General features: G+C 32.7%; 1 protein-coding gene across 5 annotated transcripts in view; it reads left to right on the forward strand.

Annotated features, from left to right (window-relative positions):
* The first annotated feature begins 486 nt into the window (after positions 1-486).
* LOC107445413 (uncharacterized) overlaps positions 487-21,610 on the forward strand; it is a 50,111-nt gene continuing 28,987 nt past the window's right edge. For 2 of the 5 annotated variants that reach the window (XM_071177339.1, XM_071177341.1), the window contains exon 1: positions 564-886. In XM_071177339.1, coding sequence (XP_071033440.1) covers positions 700-886 — 187 coding nt within the window. In that variant the 5' untranslated portion in view covers positions 564-699. Of the gene's footprint in view, positions 887-4,472; positions 4,602-4,692; positions 4,786-7,483; positions 7,589-10,130; positions 10,236-14,045; positions 14,148-15,811; positions 15,909-18,270; positions 18,353-20,588; positions 20,697-21,610 lie in introns of those variants that run through there. The other 3 variants (XM_071177340.1, XM_016059807.3, XM_071177342.1) reach the window with 3 other exon arrangements.

Raw genomic sequence — 21,610 nt, forward strand, 5'->3', positions numbered from 1 at the left:
GGTGACTGTCGACTTTCATCAGTAAATGTTTACAATCACATATTTGCTTTGGTAAATGTCCAAAATATTTGCTAAATCTGATTTGAAATGAAATTCTTCGTCGATATTTAAATATTTATTCCTTATTTTTATAACTGATTAGGCTATGTGGTACAGCGAATACAATGAAAGTGTGGGGATAATAACCAGTATTCTATACCTTAATGTATTTTATGATTAAATATCATTGTCAGGTATACGCATGCCTGATGGTATTCCTTACACTGATGTACTTAAGGTTAATTACCATTGTCCGAAACTCCCTGCTCTGTTTTTTTAATCTATCCTAAACGGTTATAAAATTATCTAATGAATATTAAAATATCAATAAATAAATTAAAATCAATTTTGGTTTGGTGACTGTTGACATTCGCAGGTGAAAGTCGACATTCTCCAGATCTCCATCTTTCACGGCAACAATATATAGCATGAAAAATAACAATTTGTTCACATTGGTGACACATGCCGTAACGAATAGATAAAAAAGATAACAAAGCGTTCTTATCGTTTTGCGTTCATTCTCATTTCATTAATGGAGTTATTATTTCAATAAAAGGATGAAAATAAAGTGGGTGATTTTTATTATCTTTTACAAATTATATCTTTTAAATGGTGGTGAAAGCAGTGTGGGTTCACTCATTAAAGAAAATAAGCTAAAAGATGATTGAGTTTTATAAATGTGCCGTAATTTTCATGACAGTAAATTTGGTTTTCTCAGTTTCTATTCGGGCGAGAAACGTTTCCAAAATTTTTGATGAGCAGAGCGAAAATGCATCGCAAACAATTAGGATTTCTTCTGAAAAAGCGCCATCATTAGGATTTGAAAATAAGAGCTTTCATAGTTTGCGTAAGTATAAAATTACATTGTGGTTCGTTATTATGCTGGTACTTCATATCGGGAATCTCATCTGCATTTATCTAACTTTAGCTCGATGAAAGTTTCAGTAAAGTTTTGGTATTAGTTCAATATAAATATTATTTTTTGAATATAAATATTCAAAATAAATATTATATACCTTTGTAAGCTTTTGAGATCATCATTAATTTATTTTATTCACTTATTTATTTGTAACTGGCGATAAACAGCCAACCCATTGCTGAGAATAAAACTATCAATATTCTATTGCCTATCAAGGTGGAACTACGACGTATGCGCGTGACTTGAAGAAGAAAACCGCGAAAACCTGTCACGGTCAGTGCGACAGCAATGAGATTCTAAACCATGATCCGTCTACGACTGAGGATGTTTTATGAATCGGGAGCAGAATTCGTAGCAACCAGCCATCTTTGGGATTCGAATCTGGTTCAGTACGTTTAGAGATATGCACTCTTTCCCACTAAGCCATTGTAAGAATTCGTAAATTTGATTCATTTTAAAACCGTCATTGAACGGCAGACCCAATTATTGATTTTACGACTACTTGTCTTCAACTCTATAGCCTTGTAATTTTGAACCCAATCCAGAAGACAAGGAAATGCCGAGTATTGGGGGAAATTTGCCTTCCAGGAAAGACTTTTTTGATTAAACTATCCCTTATTTGCGTTTCATGGAAAGGAAAACCATGAAAACCATCCACGGTTAGTCTGATGGCAAGGAGACTCTACCTCATGACTCATTCATCACTGAGAATATTTTACGTCGACACTGTGGTCGGTAAGAGAAAGGTGCGGAATTCGTACTGACCAGCCATTGTTGGGATTCGAACCCGGTTTGCCTCATTTGGAGGCCAGCGCTCTATAGCCTGAGCCCCCTCGATTCATCGTAAATTTATTGAGAATCGTTCAGAGTGAATAGAAACTTCCTCCTTACTTTTCCAGACAAGTAAATTATTAGATTTAGCTCATTTATTTGACGCTAAATCAATACAGTGGCGTACAGTGGCGTTTTTCAATTGCACGGCAGAATTTAATTTTCTGCCGTGCAGTTGAAAAACTAACGCAAGCGAAAAAAAATTCAAATTTGAAATTTTTATATATTTGGCATCTTTGCATTGGTAAGCTACTTATTACAAGAAATTTTTTTTTTCGGAAATAAATTTTGTTCTGCTAGTTTTCTGGCTCTCAGTTTTAGCATTCACAGTGTTAGTAATGAAAGGAAAATTGTTGTCTAACCACTTTTTTAGGAATCAATCGTGAAGCACTTACGTTGATTTTTCAATTGCCCGGCAATATTATTCCCTGGAACAAACTACTTTTTCTGTATTGTACTCTTACTATCCTATCATATTTTCATGTTTGTTGTTGATTTTCATGTTTTGAGGATAACTTTAATATTGTGAAGTTAAATAAAACAGATGCGGGTGTTGGGTGATACAAACAAATACCAAAATCCGGATGTCAAGAAAAAAAGAAGAAGAAAACACCAAGAATAACTTTTGATTTTATGAACGGATTTTCACGCGCTAAGACTTATTTTAAATTTTATTACTCAAAAACTGTTTTATCGAATAGGCTGTGATTTGTATTCTACGCTAAAAAAAAAAATTTATGCCACACAATTCAAAATATTTTCGACTGTTATTAAAAAATACTAATAAAAAACTACGAAAAAAATTTTTTTGCCCAGAATTATCCTTGAATAAATGAATAGTTTAAAAAAAATTCAAAAAATTTCGAAGTGCGTCGAAATGCTTCAAAAGTAAAATTAAAAATTAGGGGTCAAAGCCCTAAATTGCTCTCCAGTCAGGGGACCATATTTTTCAGATTGTGGCTAGGGAATCAGGAATGTTTGTTTAGAGATAGTGCGTTTTTGTGTTTATTTCGATAGCTAAAATATAGCCTGTACTAAGTAATTAGCATTATATTTACATTTACATTACAATTATATTTACATTTAGCTTCTCGAACCATTATGATTAAGCCCTGGTACATGTAAATACCATTAGACACACATTTTTTTCATAAACACTTTCCTTCCCTTTATTTTTTATTTATTTATTTATTTATTTATTTATATTACACACTGCGTGTCCTATGACAATGGTGAAATCATTTAAATATGTTTATACCCCTGCTGTTACAAAACGTTATCCATCTCTGCATAAATTTCATAGTTTATAATTAAAATAAAAGGTGCTGAGCTATGGTTAGATAATTTGCCACGCTTACAATTTCTAAAGTAAAACCAATTTTTTATAAAAAAAACTTTGAAAAAAAATCCTCTTTCTGATAAACCTTGACAACCTGATAAGGTGATAAGAATTTATCTTATCAATCTGTTTCTTTTTCACTGTTTTTTTAACAAAAAATATGGCAATGGAACGGGTGCATTTTTTCCTCTTTTACCAGTAATATAAATTAAACTAGGAGGCTTCGCCCCCTTCTCGCTTGCGCTCGCCAACCCCCGGAACTGCTTTCGCAATTCGATGCTCGCTCATTGGATACGTTCTTAACGTCTAGCTTTTGTATACTTTTTTGAACACTGAAGTTCCGAAAACTTTTCACTGTAGAAAATTCTAAACCTGTACATTTCAATATTAATTTGAAATTGCAAACAGTTCACATATTTTTCTTAATCACACTATTCTAAATTTCAGTTGTTGAGAAAAGTAACTGTTGTAAGTTTTGTTTTAAAGTCTTTCCCACAAAAGGGCTAAAGCCATGTGTTGTAAAACAATATGAAATAGTAGTCTGCCACTGAACGCCGGATGTAANAAACCCGGAAGTCTAGCCACCATGAACCATGGAAAATACCATGAATAACTTTTGATTTTATGAACGGATTTTCCCGCCTTAAGACTTTTTTTAAAAATGAATAAATGAATTTTGTAGCTGGTTTAAAAAATTAAATTCGATTCCTCTCAAAAATTTTCAAAGTACGTCGAAATGCTTCAAAAGTGAAATTAAAAATTAGGGATCAAAGCCCTAAATTGCTCTCCAGTCAGGGGACCATATTTTTCAGATTGTGGCTAGGGAATCAGGAATGTTTGTTTAGAGATAGTGCGTTTTTGTGTTTATTTCGATAGCTAAAATGTAGCCTGTACTAAGTAATTAGCATTATATTTACATTTACCTTACAATTATATTTACATTTAGTTTCTCGAACCATGATGATTGAGCCCTGGTACATGTAAATATCATTAGACACAATTTTTTTTCATAAACACTTCCTTTCTTTTATATTTTAAATTTATTTATTTATTTATATTGCACACTGTACGTCCTATGACAATGCTGAAATCGTTTTTTAATATGTTTATACCCCTGCTATTAAAAACGTTATCCATCTCTGCATAAGTTTCATAGTTTATAATTAAAATAAAAGGTGTTGAGCTATGGTTAGAAAATTCGTCACGCTTATAATTTCTAAAGTAAAACCAATTTTTAATAAAAAAATTTTAAAAAAAGAACTCCTCTTTCTGTTAAACCTTGGCAACCTGATTAGGTGATAAGAATTTAGCTTATCAATCTGTTTCTTTTTCACTGCTTTTTAATAAAAAACATGGCAATGGAACGGGTGCATTTTTTCCACTTTTAGCAGTAATATAAATTAAATTATTTGCATGAATTTAGTAATGAATTCAATTTGTATTTATGCTTTTAAAATGAAAATATGAAAGATGGTAGTGAGCTGCATATTTGTCACACTCTTTTTGACTGTTAATCTTTTTAACCAAGTTTATGTTCAAGCTAAAAATGTTACTGATATTTTAGATGAAAAGAATGAAAACGGATCGTATGCACCTAAAAACGATTCTGAAAATGCATTGTTACTTGGACTGAAAAATGATAACTTTTATGAACCGGGTAAGTACGTAAATTTTCTGACATTCCCACGAGGTATTCTATAATAACTGCCTTTGATATATATTTTCAGAATCCTTGTTGAGGACAAAGTCAAAATAATATGAACATTAGAGAATTTTAGATTAAAATTGAAGTAATTAAGAAACGAAAAAGCAGCTTTGAAAAAACTGTGGTGTAGTACCTATGCGAATTGTGTATTAAACAACCTAAAAAAATTAAGCGAAGAAAAACACTATTTCTAGTTAACGTCAAATCGACCTCTCATATACACTTTATAGGGTGTAGCTAAATCTAAACACCAATTAATGAGAATGCTTACACCAAACTCAAGCATTCCCACCATTCTTAAATTATTTTCAATTTCGAAAACACCAATTCCGGGATACTGTGGGTATCGTCAGTAAATTGTTTATAATCGCGTACGAAATAGAGTGAGTTTATCGGTGTTTTCGCTGTGTTTTACACCTAAAAACCAAAAGCTATCAATTACAAAAGGTTTATGTTTTCAATTGTACATTTTCAGTATAGTAGGAAGCGTATTCCCCACTTTATGCGCACGCAAATCATTGCGCACCTCCTAACCCTTTATCTAAACAGAGTGCTTATAGATAGGCATTCTGATTCTTCCCATGCAGCGAAACTGATGAAAGCCTGATGAGGCAGACCGTACGGGCAGACGGCCACTTCGTATATGTTAAGCGTCCAATTATGTCCTATATGTTAATAAATATTTGTTAATATAGTAATGATTGTTGCCTTTTCCTATAGTATGTATTTTAATTTTTTTAAATATTTGCGAATTGTATTTAATATATATATTTTCCAATTTATACAATATAATTTCTCCCCATTTCTTCGCTGCTAATCTTAATTCGAATGTGATCTCAGTGCTACTTGCTTGTTTAATTTATAAACTAATTTTATATTAAGAATTAGTATATCTATGCATTCTTAATTAATGATTCTTACTTTATGCTGTATCGTAAAAAAGTAGTGTAAAAGAATATACTCGTTGTTTTCTTACATCCGAAACTATCGTAGCTTCTAAGCACCGAGAATCAAGAGTTATCTGTAGTGTTAACACTACACAACTTTGGAGTAAAGTAAAAGCTACATTATTTGGTGTGAATATTAACTGAAATGTCTTACAATTCATAGACATCACTAGTTATCACTAGTTTGCTAGTCAGAATAGAAAACCACGGAATCCGTTTGATTGCTGTATGTAACTAAGGGGTGTTTCTAATAATTGTTTATAACCTCTTTTTTTAGTTCTGTGATAATCAAACTGGTTTTAATGATTAAGGGTACATCTTCCTAAGTCATGATTCTTTAGCTTCCGATGATAACTTTTGTTTTCTTTTCCTTCCTTTATATATTTATTTGCAACACTTAATGTAAATTTTACTTATTTTTTGAAAAATTTTCAAAATACCCTTTAAGAACAGTCAGTAGTAACTTGCCGCTGGGGTTCTACAGACAAGAAAGATAATAAAAGAATGCTTTTTGCTGCAACTCAAACTCATACAATTATTACTATTGTTCTTGTAATAAGGTTGTAGTTCGTATAAGTAAATTTTGTACAGCGAGAATTTCATATTTCTCAACACCAAAAATAGTGATAACTATACTTTACCAAACATTGGTGAAACACAATACGAAACTCTTATTGGTTTACACCAAGAACCAAGGATAGTTTTATTGTACTGAAACTCTAATAACACTATTCCCAACTGCTATTCCAATTTTCACTTCTTGGGGTAGAGAAGCTGCAACAATTTTTGGCCATCAGTAAAACTAAAATATATATTTACAATAAGATATGACACAAGTAAGAGTCAATAAGGTTATTTTTAAGATGCAATAAAAATTCATAATTCAGGATGCTGATTTGCTCTAATACTTGAAATAAACTAGTTGTTAATCAAACGTACGCAGAGCAAAAAGAATATTAAGATAAATTTTAACTAGGCTTAACAAAATAGAAGCAAATGTAAAATACTTTTAAATTTATTTAATACGATTGAATATGACCTTTCTGATGGAACCAATTCGCATTTGCGTAACATGGAGATGTAAACCACGAAAACCTCCCATGATTAGCAACAACGGCAAGGGGATTCTAACCCATGATCAGTCAACTACAGAAGATATTTTGCGTCAGCACTGTGGTAGGTACGAGCTCGGAGCAAAATTGGTATCAACCAGCCAACGCTGGGATTTGAACCTGTGTCATCTCATTTTGAGGCGAATGCTCTATCCCCTGAACCACAACAGTTGTAAAGTAAAAAATTATCATAAACGGAAACTCGCTACGACTGCTCGCAATTGTTGACACAACGGCACAAGGCTCCGAGTCACACACGAGTATGAACACTGCATTTGTCAACAAGGAAGATCATTGAGGTAAAAGCTTTATATTTTGGAGATCAACGGCTTGATGGTGGCAATGTTATCTGCATTATCTGCATTGCACTGTAGCTTCATTTACTTCCTAGATAAACTGCTATTTGGTCTCCACCACAGAAAGAACCCTGGCTCTTCATAATAATTGCTTAGTACCTTAACCACTGTGCTATTATATTTCATGGTACACTTAAAAAAAGATCATTTGCTAAGGACAATGAAACTGTATTTTTTTATAAGTTTCAATAATTTGACAAATTAAAATAATGTACATGAATTTATTTTGTTTTAGAATGTGACTGTGGATTCGGTTCAAATGGATGTCACTATAATGTTTATGGAGAAAAAGTTTGTGACTGCAGTTTTAACTATGCTGAAAAAAATGGCAAGTGCGAATGTAAGAATAATTCTACTTATTATTCAATATTTATTCTACTTATGCGCAATTTAACAAATGCTTTAAAATTCTCTAGATCTTTATAGACCTTTAATTCGATTATGACCTTAAAAAAAATTAAGGGGAACGACGATAAAAGCAAATAAAATCATTAGGGAAACTTTTATAATAAGAACACTGTTTTATGTTCATTTTTTGCTGCTTCTTAATTGCAACTTCCGTTCGCAAAATCTCTCGATTTAAAAATCAAAGGCAAAGGTTTGGGTGTTCAACTCAAGTATTTGCTTTGTTTTTCAGAGTGAAACTTATAAAACGTTTTTTTGTAAAAAAGTTGAAATTACCATAATAAATAAAAAAATAAATACAGAAAAATATGGAATAAAAAAATTAATATTCGATTAGTAGTTCGAGAATTTTTAATTGCTGGAGAAAATACCATACTGCAGGAAGCATCATCACCCAAGCATGACCAAGCACTTAGCCCCATTTTCAGGGCTCGATCTTTTAAAGGCTATATCAGGGTTTTTACGTAATTTTGACCCTGATCAGACAGCGTGGACACTACCTGAGCTGGTACCTTTCTCTCCAAACTTCCACACTGCAACCAACGTGAGGACTTTCAGCCACGATAGATTTGACCAGCACCTTGCTGCCAGTAGACACCACCAAATCTGGTTTGCAAGTTTTTCAGTCTTGTAAAATTTCAATTAGGGTGAACAAAGATGGTCCACGTCAGTTTAAGCTGAGGAAAAAACAATTAAAACGTTTAATGGATGCTGACCCACGAATAACATCTCGTGATAACACCATGAGAAATAAATTAACCAAATTCAACAGTTCATGAAATTATGAAAGTTTATTCTCAAAATTCCTCATGTTCTTACAAAAAAATAAAATTTGTGTCGGTGCTTGGACGTATGTGATTTGCTTACTAAATCGAGAAAATTATGCATTTTTGAAGCCCAACATCACTGGGAACGTAGCATGGACTGTCTACAACATTGCATTTACAAAAAAATTTTATACTGTAAAACTTTTTTTTACAAAAATTAAGAAATCAAAAATCCCATAGCTCAATTTTCTACCTGCAATAAACAAAATTTTTTATGCACGTGGTATCATGCTACTGCCAGAAAGATAGAAAAAGGTATTGGACAAAGATGGACAATATATGATACAAAAAAATATCTATTCCTTACGAGAAATAGCCATTCATTTTTATTAGCAACAAAAAAAAATTATAAAAGGAAAAGGAAAAAGTTGTGATCGCCTTATTACGATCACTGATTGACCATAGGTCAAATGCTTTTTCTTCCTGTACTGACTCCATCAAACGCCACAAAATTTCAAATCATGGGTTGCAAAAACTGCCTCAATTGATGTTAGCCGTCGGATTGGTTTTCAGATCCTGTCTATGTACGTGTTTCAAGACGTCACAAAATACTTTTCCTTCTTCAGTATTCATATTTGCATTGAAATCACCGCTGTTTTTGCTGTTCATTTACGTCGCACTAGAGCTGCACAATGGGCTATTGGCGACGGTCTGGGAAACATCTCTGAGGATGATCCGAAGCCATGCCATCACAATTTTGATCCTCTGCAGAGGGGATGGCACCCCCGCTTCGGTAGCCCGACGACCTGCAAGCGAAGTCGAGCACTTTACGGTAGAACAAGTTAACGAGGACCAATACCGCACAACCTCGGTCCCTACGCAGACTGATCCAAGTGGTCACCCACCCGCACACTGACCGCAACCAGTGATACTTGACTTCGGTGATCTGCTGGGAACCGTGTCTTAACTATCAGTTCACTGCGGGACGAAATCACCGTCAAACCAGTAATTATAAGTTAATAATAAAAAATATAAAAATACTTTGAATTATTTTTATGTAAATTCATTAAAAATGATTGATAGCGAAAATAAAAAGAAAAGCAGCAGCGGTCGCCATAGCAACACATGCAGCGATGAAGTATGCGCACTGTTTACTATTACTCTTAAACACAGTTGAAAAGCGCTATGACGTCCAAATAAGTTGCGGACGTTTTCAAACCGAAAACAACACCCATTTTGCCAATGGGTAAAATTACCTTCAGAACAAGCCAATGTAGGTTTTAAAATGTAATTGTTTTGGGTTACATATGGTCTACGTATTAACTTTATCACAATAACTCGTTATTTTTTTTTTATTAGTATGATTTAAGGAGAAGATTGTACGAACTAGGCAAACGGTTTCCTGAATCGTACCAGTATTTTCTACACAAATCGTTTTCCAAATCGTTTTCAGTGTTTTCTACACAATTATTATCGCCAAAAAATGAAACAAGTAGCTGAATAACTATTTTTCCTTGTTTAAATATTTCAAATGTATATTAAATACTTAGATATTTTAAATATTTCAAATTGTCACGTGATAAGTGGTATGATTTAGGCCTTCCTATACATCAGTGTGAAAATTTTGAGCTCGTCGTAATGTGTCGAAGCAAATACGTTGAAAGAATGGTAAAAAAATAAATAATAATCTGTTTTCATTTTTTTCAACAGACTGTTATTGTGGAATCCTAGCTATCTCATGCACCTTCGAAAATAATAAAAGGAAGTGTTTATGTGAGTCAAATTATGCTCAAAATGCTTACAATGAATGTGTAAGTAAGTATGACTCTATTGTGGTTATCTGATCTTATGTGTATCGTAATTAATTTGGGATGGAAAAAAAAATCCCGTTCCTATTTGTTTCTTTTTTATTTGGTGGTTCAAAGAAAAGTTTTGGTGAGATTCTATATGTATAATCACTTTATATCGACGCATCTGGCTTTAAAAAAAATTTTTAACCTAAATATTTTAATGAAACATCAATATTATATGTATTTTTAAATATAATACAAAGTTGCAACATTTCTGACATGGTACACTGTAAAAAAATTTCAATGTACCTCAACTTCAAAAATTCTGTCAACTACATTAAACCTATATAGTGTAGCGGAACAACATCTCTAGGATCTAGGAGTACCACTTTACCAAGAACCAAATATACACAGTAAAAATATTTCAGTGTGTTAGCACCAAATAAGGTAGCAAATAAACACGGCCCTCACTTACTCTGAATTATTTTCTATCCGCAAATCTAAGGTTAATAAAGCTTGGCTTGTTCCACCGGATCACAATTGGTATCTCCGCAAGCGTCCTGGAGGAGCCCTTGACCTTCAGGGTACACGTGCCGACCAAACCGCTACCTGTAGATTTGTCAGTGGGCATACTAAGAGCATAAATTTCAATGGACAAATTAAACTTTTTCCAACTTGTAAGAAGTGCAACTCCAGCAAGGCTAGTCCTCACCATCTACTTAATTGCCTGGATTTCACCATGGAAGAGGTTCTTGTGAGACCTCTCCTTTTCCTCGATTTTTTGAAGACTCACGGCCTCCAGGATTTGGTATAGCTCCGCTATCCCAGCTGGGATTGGAAATAACAGGTAGCAACTACTTTACACCAGTGTGATCAGAGGCCGTGCATAACTCTTGCATCTAGTGTTTCACTACAATGTTCTTTCACACTACATTGGGTAAAATAGCCTCCACCATTTTTGTTTTTCAATGAAACTAAAATTTTCAATTACAATAAGATATATACAAAAGTCAGTTCTAAAAGTTATTTTTACAGCACAATATGAAGCAAAAATCATCAATTCAGAAAATGAATATGTAAACTAATTTTTTAAATATCAGACGCGCATCACAGAGAGAATTTTAATGCAAATTCGAGCTAGACGGAAGAGGGTAGAAATTATACATAATAAAATCGGTTATTACAAGAGATTTCGGTTGATACGAGAGATTCGGTTAATATGAAATCGGATAATACGGATAATTTTATTTTTATTTTAAATTCTCAGAGATTTTAAAATTAAAATAAAATCATCCACAACTAAAAACAGACCTGCAGATGTAGCGGAGCATTTTATTTTCGATTCACGAATAACAGTGTTAAAAATCGAAATATTCCTGCCACGCCAGCTCATTCCAGAATGTAAAATAACTACATGAGATATTCTATTAGGCATTTCTGGAATTTCTTACAGTCAAATCGCGCTAACATCGATGTTTTCGGAAGTGAAAATAATTCTCGCGAGATGTTAGAGTAAGATTAATCAATTTTTAGTATTTCGATGTGCAGCGTGTTACCACTTTAACTATTAAATTCCAATTTACTAGTATATAAGACAAGCTAACTCAATTCTTTCTTGACGAGCTTTTTAATAAATGACGGTTAACATCGTCGCTAGTCTGTCTACACCCTCATTGTTAATAAATCAGACGCGATTTGAACACGCCTACCTTGACTGAAGCGCTTTTACTTTAATTTATTGCAATAAAATTTAATTGCATTTCTTAGTCAATCAGAGTCAATAACAAACTTTGAATTGTTATTCAAAAATTCATTTTTTTTACCATCCCTCATTAAATTGTTTTTTTTTTTATTTCCAATGGCATATTAAACATGGCAACAGATTAGGCCACTGAGGGACATTTAGAATCTGTTTAAGCCATGGCTTATTGGAATTACGATTTTTGAGTTCCTCGTGAAAAGAGGCTCTGAAGATGTTCTTTATGAGACTTTTGAGATTATAGAAAGGTAGTCTAGAATTAAATCTCTGTAGAACAGAGGCTCCCTTTTTTGCCAGGAGATCAGCAGTCTCGTTTCCCTGGATTCCACAGTGGGCCGGAATCCACTGGAGAGCCATTATCTTGTTATTACTGGCAAACCATTTGAGGAGATTTGAGCAATTATCGATGGTTAAAGTTCGAGAGCGGCTGGGAGCATTAATTTCTTGAAGTGCAGCCTTTGAGTCAGATAATATTACAGCTTTTGAGAAGGAGTCTAATAGAGGCCGAAGTTGTGACAAGGCCTGGTAAATGGCCTCAATCTCGCCATCAAAAGCTGATCTATATATGCCGATGGGAGTATACAGATAGAAAAGTTCACAGAAAAAACCAGCACCAGCGTTAACACAATCATTCATTTTAGAACTGTTAGTACATATTCTCAACCATTCTTCCTCGGGGTAAAAGGATTTCAATATTTCGAAAGGGAGAGCTCTTAAAACTATACCAGTAATCTCCGCCTTTGAGACATCCTTCATCAAATCAAGGAGGATAAAAAATCCCCTGTCAACAATGGGATTGATGGGAGGAAATGTTCAATCTCAAAATTCAAATCTAACTTAGATATAATATCAGTAACTCGCTTCAGAAATCTCTTTTGTGCTTTTAAGTTTCTCTCACGGACTGAAAAATTCTGGTTCCACAAGGACAGACACCCGGGAGTTCTAATTATTCTCTCCCAGAGGAGGAGGACTCTTTCCTCTATTATCAACTCGAAAGGTCTGTTGTCCGTACTGAGTAACATACAGTCAATGGAAGTAGTCGTCACAGCTCCCGTTATCAAACGCAGGGGGCCTGGTTTTGAAAAATATCAAGAATGTTAAGAACTTGATCTGATACTGTGATCAGCTGCTCGCAACAGTAGAGAAGAATGGGTAATATACACCGATGAGCCATTACATTATGACCACCCTGCTAATAACATGTAGGACCACCTTTAGCCCTCAAAACTGCTAGCACCCGCCGTGGCATTGATTTCACAAGATGCTGATTGGTAGTCTGAGGTATCTGGTACCAAGCGCTCACCAACTGGTCCTGCAATTCCCTCACATTGCGAGGGGGTAGCGTGGCGGCACCAATTTGGTTTTCCAAGTAGGACCACAAATGCTCTATTGGATTAAGGTCAGGTGAATTTGGGCATGAAAAGACATGACTTGAAAGTCACTGGAATGTTCCTCGACTATTCGACTGTTATGACATGGTGCATTATCCTGTTGGTAAACACCATCCCCCGCAGGAAAAACTGTAGCCATGAACGGGTGAACCTGGTCTGCAACTATGTTCAAGTAGCTCACAGACGTCAGGAATTGTTCTATGAGGATTATGGGTCCTAATGTGCCCCATGAAAACATTGTTCCTTGGCCTGAAAACCTGGGCGAGCCCATAGTTATAAATGAATGGTGGTCATAATGTAATGGCTCTTCGGTGTATACGTTTTGTATGTAAAATTCAAGGTGCCTCTTGAGCAGCCCCATTTTGAGCCCGCCAAAATGTTTAGAAGATTGAGCCTTTTCAGAGCACGTCGGATTGTGTTCTCTATATGAGATCTCCATGAGAGTTTTCTATCAAAGACTCCGCCCAGGTATTTAAAGTTGTCAGACGATGGTATCTGACGACCTTTGTAATAAATTTTTGGATAAGAAGGTTAGTGCATGAGAGAAAAAGACACTACAAATGTCTTATCTAGGTTGACCTTCATATTGTTCATTTCTGTCCATTTTTCAATAACCAATAGGGCCTTTCCCAAAGAGGCCCCCTCCTCCTTAAATATTATCAATTCTGCTATTTATTTCTGACAGGATGTGATTGTGGATATAATGCAGAAGGATGCCATTTCGATGGATTCTCGAAGGTGTGCACTTGTAGAGAGGGGTACATAATTAACTATGGTAAATGCGAATGTAAGTTAATTATAATTTTACCTCCTATTTATTTTAGATTCCTCTTAATTAAAATTTCGCTTGATTTATTAATAATAATTTTCAAAGATGTTGATTTGTACAGTGTGTTATATTTTATAACTAGTATTTCTTTTTTGATTCAGTCAACTTTGATGCAAGAATTTACTGGCACCTCTATACTCTATTCAACATCAATTTTTAAGAATTGTATATCTTAAAATAGTTTGGAGAGATTTCCGCATCGTGATCTGTGGCAGAATAATCGCCAAGTTTTGGCCGGCAAGAAACTAAAAAAGAAACATCACAGAAAGAGACCAACTTAAAAGATATAATTCGTTGCCACCCCTAGGCAAACATCTACATGTTTTTTTTTTTTTTTTTTGAATTTGCATGCTTAAAATCGATTTGGCACCTTGACGATTGTAGTTGGCGCGACAGATCACGATACGGAAATATCCCTAATAGTTTTGTGTTGAAACATTATATCAGCGAGTTAAAATATCTTCAACAATTCTTCTAAATATCTTAAGTTTGTTTTTGTAATGTATGTCGACATTGCCATTCGCTAAGAAATAATTTCAACTAATTAAAAACATTATAGTCATTAATAGTCATTATATAGCCAATAGTAAGACGATTTATGCCCCCTCTAACAATTTAAAACAATTTAAAAATAATATAGAGGAGTCTTGAAAATTTAATATAATTGGTGAAATTTAATGATTAATGCAAGTGAGCCGTGATGGTTAAGAGGATAGAGCATTCACCTTCCAATGAGGTCAACCATGTTCGAATCTCAGTAATGGCTGGTCAATACGAATTCCGCATCCGGGTTGCATCGACCACAGTGCTGAAGTAGAATGTCCTCAGTGGTAGACGGGTCATGGGTCAGATTAACCACGGGTGGTTTTCATGGTTTTTTCTTCATGTAACGCAAATGTGGGTTAGTTTCATCAAAAGTCCTCCATGAAGGCAAATTTCTCCTAACATTTGGTCCAGGAGTTCCTTAGCCTTTTAGATGGGGTTCAAAATTACAAGGCTACAGAGTTGAACATTAGTAGTCGTAAACCCTAAAATTGGGTCGACTGTTCAACGATGGCTGTAAAATAAAATAATTAACACTAGTGCACCATGTTCAGGTGTTTCAGGTGAAAAAGCGCTCACCACGATAAAATAAATAAACAAATTTATAAAAATATAAAATGCCTTTCATTTTTTTTAAATTTCAAACCTGACATTCCATTTTCAATAATAAGTCGTCTGGCCTGTGTAGGGGGCAGGGAACTGTCCTTGCATCAGAAAGGTTCTGGTTTCGAATCACGGGCAAGGCATAGATGTTTCTTTCTCTCTGTCTGTGTTCTATGTCCTTTCTCCTTTGCGTGTGAATGTGACCCGTCCTATAAACGGGTTGTGGTAGTGTGACGTGGGCGACGCTGCTCCACAGCCGTGGCTTCGCCACAGGTGCCCACTGGGTAACGAAAAGAGAGTTAGCAGTTCTGGCACTTTCTGTGGCCAATGGACAATAGTTCCAAGTGCCCGCCATTAAAAAAAAAATTCAATAAAAATTTATTGTGCCAATGGAAAAAATCTAATCTCCAATTTAAAATGATAATTTTGCTTAATAACACAAACAGCGTTTGATAGATTTTTCCTTTTCTTTACAGTGAATGTAACTAGTGGATGGAGAATTGCCACTTACATTGAATCTGCGATATTTGCCCTCATTATCTTCGTCTGTACTATCATGATTTGCTGCAAAAGGTATTGAAAAAGAGTAATTCTTACATCTACCTCCTAATAAATTTCAACACTGATAAATGTTGACATTTATCAGTGTTGATAATGAAAACAAAAAGAAATCAATCAAATAATCAAAACAAAAAGATAATCAAAACAAAATGAAGAAAAACATCATGTAAGGCAGTCTTAATACACGCTAATTAAAAGGTTTCTGCTTAAATATAACGTTCCATTTTTTTCAGCTTAGTGATAATTTATTTCGTTTTTCGAAAAATGAGACGAAATCATTTTTTATTTAAATGATGCAGCAATTAATATTTAATTTAAATGTAAGCTTGCAAGGTATAAAAAATTTTAATCCTGAAAAATAATTATTATATTGCACGATGCTATTGCGAAAAAAAAACATCATTAATGATATTGCATGTTTTACTTAAGAAAAATAATTCATTTTTGTAGAACAAAATTCTGTTGTTAGGGAAAGACTTCAAAAAATTTACTTGTAAAAAATAATTCATTTTTGTAGAACAAAATTCTATTGTTAGGGAAAGAGCGCAATTTTATTTGTGAAAATAATTCATTTTTGTAGAACAAAATTCTATTGTTAGAGAAAGAGCGCTATTTTTCTTGTGAAAAATAATTAATTTTTTTTAGAACAAAATTCTATTATTAGGGAGAGAGCGCAATTTTACATATCATCACGATTGCTCGCGTACGTAAGTATTAAAGTACTCGTTTTTTATTCCTTTTTTCCGATCCTCCGTTATCTTTAATTTTCGTGGGCTTGGTTAGCATCATAGAGCTATAACCATGCTGATAAAGATGTTAGCTTAAATGACGCCTGTCTTTGTCATCTTGGATTTTTGGCTAAATATTTAAATTGAGGTTCTTTGATATTTTGTGTACTAAAAAAAGTTTTAAAGCTTTTCATGAAGTAGTATTATTCAACAACTCAATACCTCTTTTAAATAAAGTAGGAAATAAAGATGCTGCTTTATTAAATCTGGAAAGAAGTGTTTTTAGATATTCTTATACAATTTGTATTTTAGTGTAATTGTACATTCGACACCTATTAGATTTTGTTTTAATTATTTTTAAATTTAATATCATTATAATTTAAACCTTGAAATACATTTTGAATGAGGCTAAAAAAACGTTTTTACGTTAATTGCACAAAAACAAAGACACTATTCAAAAATCGAAAAACACGCAGCTCCATACTATTTAACAACTTTTCAAAAACTGCGAATTTCAGAATTGCATTGGTATAATTTTGACGGAAAAAAAGTTTAGAATATAAAATACCGTAAATATTATATTTAAAATGGTATTGGGTGACGACTTCACTCTTAGACATTTGAGTTATGCGAGGTAAAAAATTACTCTTTACACGCTGTTGTTTGTAGTTGTTGAAAGAAATCGGTAACACACACGAAAGAACTTAAGAGACACTTATTTAAATACAATTAAAAACTAAATGCATACATTGTTATTAATTATATATATATTAAAATATTCAATTAAGTTAGCAGTAATTTATTGATATTTTTTGAGTTTTTGTGCATTTCTATATAATGTACAAATCAGTTAAAGTCGCTTTCAATGTGCATTTTACTCAAAAATATACTTTTTCAATAATATATGTACATAATACTTGTATTGGTGTTTTTATTTTTGCTGACTTCTTATGTGGTTTATAATTTAACAATAGTTTATAATTATAGTTTATTAGTTTATAATTTAACAATAATAAATTCTTTATAGAAAACAAATATTAATTGATATTATAAGTGCTCTCATAGCTTACTGTATTCATGTACATTTCATATCGACGTTCTACAATTTTTTATATCACAAAACAAACTAAACATAACCGCTGTTGCCATTCTTAATTTGCAATATATATGCTTTTAGAATAGGAAAATATCACCTTTTAAAAAATCTTGTTTAATAACATAATAATTTTAATAACACAAACAAACATAACATGTTAAATAACTTTTGCTCAAATCACTGCTACTTGTAGAAAATAATGTTTCTTTTTCGTCCATGTAATATATATTTCACCCAAAAAAGAAACCGTTTTCTTTTTTAATTGATAAATACATATTTCGTTGTTTATATGCGCATTATTAAAAAAATTAATTAGAACTATGTTGTATACTCCTCTTCAAGTAATGAACGAAATTGATTTTGGGATAAATCTTCCACAAAATCGTTCATCTTTAGTTAGTTCTCATCTTTAGTTTAGTTTAAATCGTTCATCGTTCAACATTAATTAATTTGTAATATTCCAATTCGCATAAAACAAGTAAAATCGTTGTCTTCGATGATTTCTTTTCACTCGTTACAGTAGCGTTTTTAACCATTTTTGTTCACGTAGGTTTGCACCACAGATCTCTTTTATGTACTGGATTGCTGATTCAATGATTCGAACTTGATGCCGGCTTTGGCGGAGAACAGCGGTGAGTTAGAGCATATAGGGTATCCAGCATTATCACTCTTTCATTGGCATCATAATTTTTACCTTTAAATCATCTGTCCGTTATTTCTTGAGTGCATATTGTTGTGCGTTATCAGTTGCTTAATTAGTTATTGGAACATTACTCTTGCGAAGTAAAGTAAAATAAAGCATGGTGTAAAGCGTAAAATATAAAGTAAAGCATAAACGATAAATCAGAAAGCTTATAAAGTAAATAATAAATTAAAGCAAAATAAAGTGCAAATGAAGCAAAAAGTAAAATAAAGCGTATCGGAAGTAAAGCGTGAAGTATAAGATAAAGTAATGCGAAGAATTTGAAGTAAAACTAAACTACAAATTCTTAAGTAGAATGCAGAGTATTGTCAAGCGTAAAGTATATTGCAAAGAATAACTTAAAGCGTAAAGAATAAAGTGCAAAATATAAAGTAGAGTGTAAAATTTAAAATACAAAGTGAAAATTATGCAAAGTCAAGTAAAGTGTAAAGTAAGTCATATTATATAAAGTATAGTGTAAAGTATAAAGCAAAGTATACATAAAATAAAGTGTAAAGTTGAAAATAAAGTAAAATAAAGCATAAATCAAAGTAAAGAGTAAAATAAGAAGTAAAACGTAAAATATAAAGTAAAATGAAGCGTAAAATATAATGCAAGTAAGGCGTACAGTATAAAATAAAGTGTAAAATATAACACAAAGTAAAGTGGGAAATATAAAATTAAAAAAAAAAGTTATATAAAGTAAATAGTAAAGACAGGGCAAGTAAAATGGAAAGTAAAGTAAAACGTAAAGTATAAAGTAAAGTTCATCGCAAAGTATAAAATAAAGAAAAATGTAAAGTAGTGTAACTAAATAGTTGTTTAAATTCAAGAAGAAAAATTTTTCAATCCCCCCCCCCAAAAAGAAACTAAATACACATTTGTTTAATCCAAACCGAAAAAGCTTCACGTTTTCTTTATTTTTTTTCCACCCCATCCTAGTAGAGGGAGAAATGTAAGGCGTTTTGTTCATATGCTAACCTCATGATTCTTGGAGAGAACAATAAAAAAAGTAGACAAAATTTATAAATAATAAGTAAAAAATAACCATAATTTCTTTGACAGTGTCAATATTCATCAATTTCGAGAAAAGAATTTCCTATAAACTTGTTTGTTTTAATTAAGAAGATTCAACAATTTTAAAATATATTTTAAGGGTCCAATCACGCCCATTGACATTAATGACAACTCATAAGCCTAAACTGGGGGAGTTAGCAAATTCTATTGTTTTGGTATATCCAGTATGCATATAGAGATCAGTGTGCTAGTTTTTATTGGTACATGCTCACTTCACTAACACTGTCAGTTACTTCAATTCTTACGTACGGAAAAGTCGTATGATACACGTTTACAGAAAATTCTTATAAGACAAGTAGACACATTTTCAGCGAGAAAAAAATCTTAAGCCATAACAATATTACAATCGAAACTTATTTGATATTTCGCGTATGTGTTAAAAAACGAGGACGAGCTGACTAAATTTTGTTCTAATAATCGGATTTACCCGTTATAGATTACAATCTTAATCGTTCGATAACATTACCTTGAATAATTTAATTAGTTAAGACAGACAATATTTTTATTTACGAAATCAGAAACCTTTCCTGAACAAATAGTTCAGCGGATTCAGATTAAACATGTTCAGCCAAGAATATCTCGTTGAAAAAAAAATCTCTACAATCAAGTTTTTTTAAATTTATTTTAATAATGAACTGAATTCACGGTATACAAACTTTCACCCCATTTAATATTATTTTAAATTATTTTAAATGACAAAATGTAAAATTTGAAAGGAATAAATTAAACAATCTTTGTAAAATAAAAATTTTAAAATACGACTTTTCTATTTCACGACTTTCAGTTTGCGACAGATCCTCGCAACAAATATTTTTGAGTGTCAAAAATCTGAATCCATCAAAAATACATCCGAATCCATCATTTTGCTTATTCAGAAAAATACACTTTTGCGCCTTTCTTAGCTTAAAGCATTGTCTACACAGATTTAGAGCGTATTTAGCGTTAGTCGCTCGAATCATTAAGATTAATCCCTATCACAGGTCATTCTAATCAATAGATCATAAGTAATCCAGAATATTTCCTTTTTTTGGGGCACTGTAGATCAATGAATGTCATAATGAAAGGTAGATTTTACTTATGAAATAATAATTAATTTTTTTTCTTTTTAGTGAGTATGAATAGAAGCAAAGTTTGTCTCGCGTATGTCCCATGGCTATCTGATCTGCCTCAACGAATAACAGATGTGTCACAAATAAATGAAATAAACAGTAAACAACAACAAAAAGAGAGTTTTATTCCTTTCATTTTTTTTATAATTTTTTTTCTTTCTTTTTCTTTTTATAATTTTTACTTTGTTTTTTTTTCCTTTTTGTGAATAAGAAAGGTCGGAGCATTTTATTGTGCCCTCACATATCATAACTCCTTGCATCGTTTATATATGACGAGGTAGCAACAACTGTTACTAATCAAATGCTTTAGGTAATATGACACAAAACTATGTCTAAACCCTTCCCAAAATAGCAGGTTTTGAAACATAAATGTACGTTTACGTAAGTTTGCTATTAATATATACGTTTACATTTGTAACAAATATGCTTCTTATATGAAAGTGTACCAGAAAAACAGATCCTTTACAAACATTTTACAATAGCTTAAATGATATCCCGATTCATGCAGTGGAAAATGTGGGACTTTATAGTAATCATTAGTAACGGTAATCATTAGTAAGTGTTCGCAAGACCCTCACGGTTAAATGGCAGCACTTACACGAGCTTTTAAGCCAATTATGGTAATCTTAAAACCCACTGCCATAAACCATCAACGCTTTTCGCTTCCAAAGTCTGAAATAAAGCAATTTTAGATTCAAGCGATATTAAATCTGTTACGTACTGTATGTAATAGATTCTTAATTTCCCAAAAGCTCATCCTCTAGGGAGCTCTAAGAGGCATACCATTTCCAGGTTCATAACTTGTCTTAACAAAAATCTTCTTAAAATCAATATAAGAAAAAGCACTTCCTGTAAAATTAGTCCCATTTACCACTATATACAGTTGAAGATTTTCCGCTTCTAGCAACAAATCAAAGAAGACAAAGTAAAAATGTTTCAGTTGATAGTGATGATGTGACAATTTAAGATGTGAAGCTCTATCAACGACATATGTAATAATCATATATGGCAGTACTTTTACT

Source organism: Parasteatoda tepidariorum, chromosome 2 (genome assembly GCF_043381705.1).
Source record: "Parasteatoda tepidariorum isolate YZ-2023 chromosome 2, CAS_Ptep_4.0, whole genome shotgun sequence".
Taxonomy (NCBI): domain Eukaryota; kingdom Metazoa; phylum Arthropoda; class Arachnida; order Araneae; family Theridiidae; genus Parasteatoda; species Parasteatoda tepidariorum.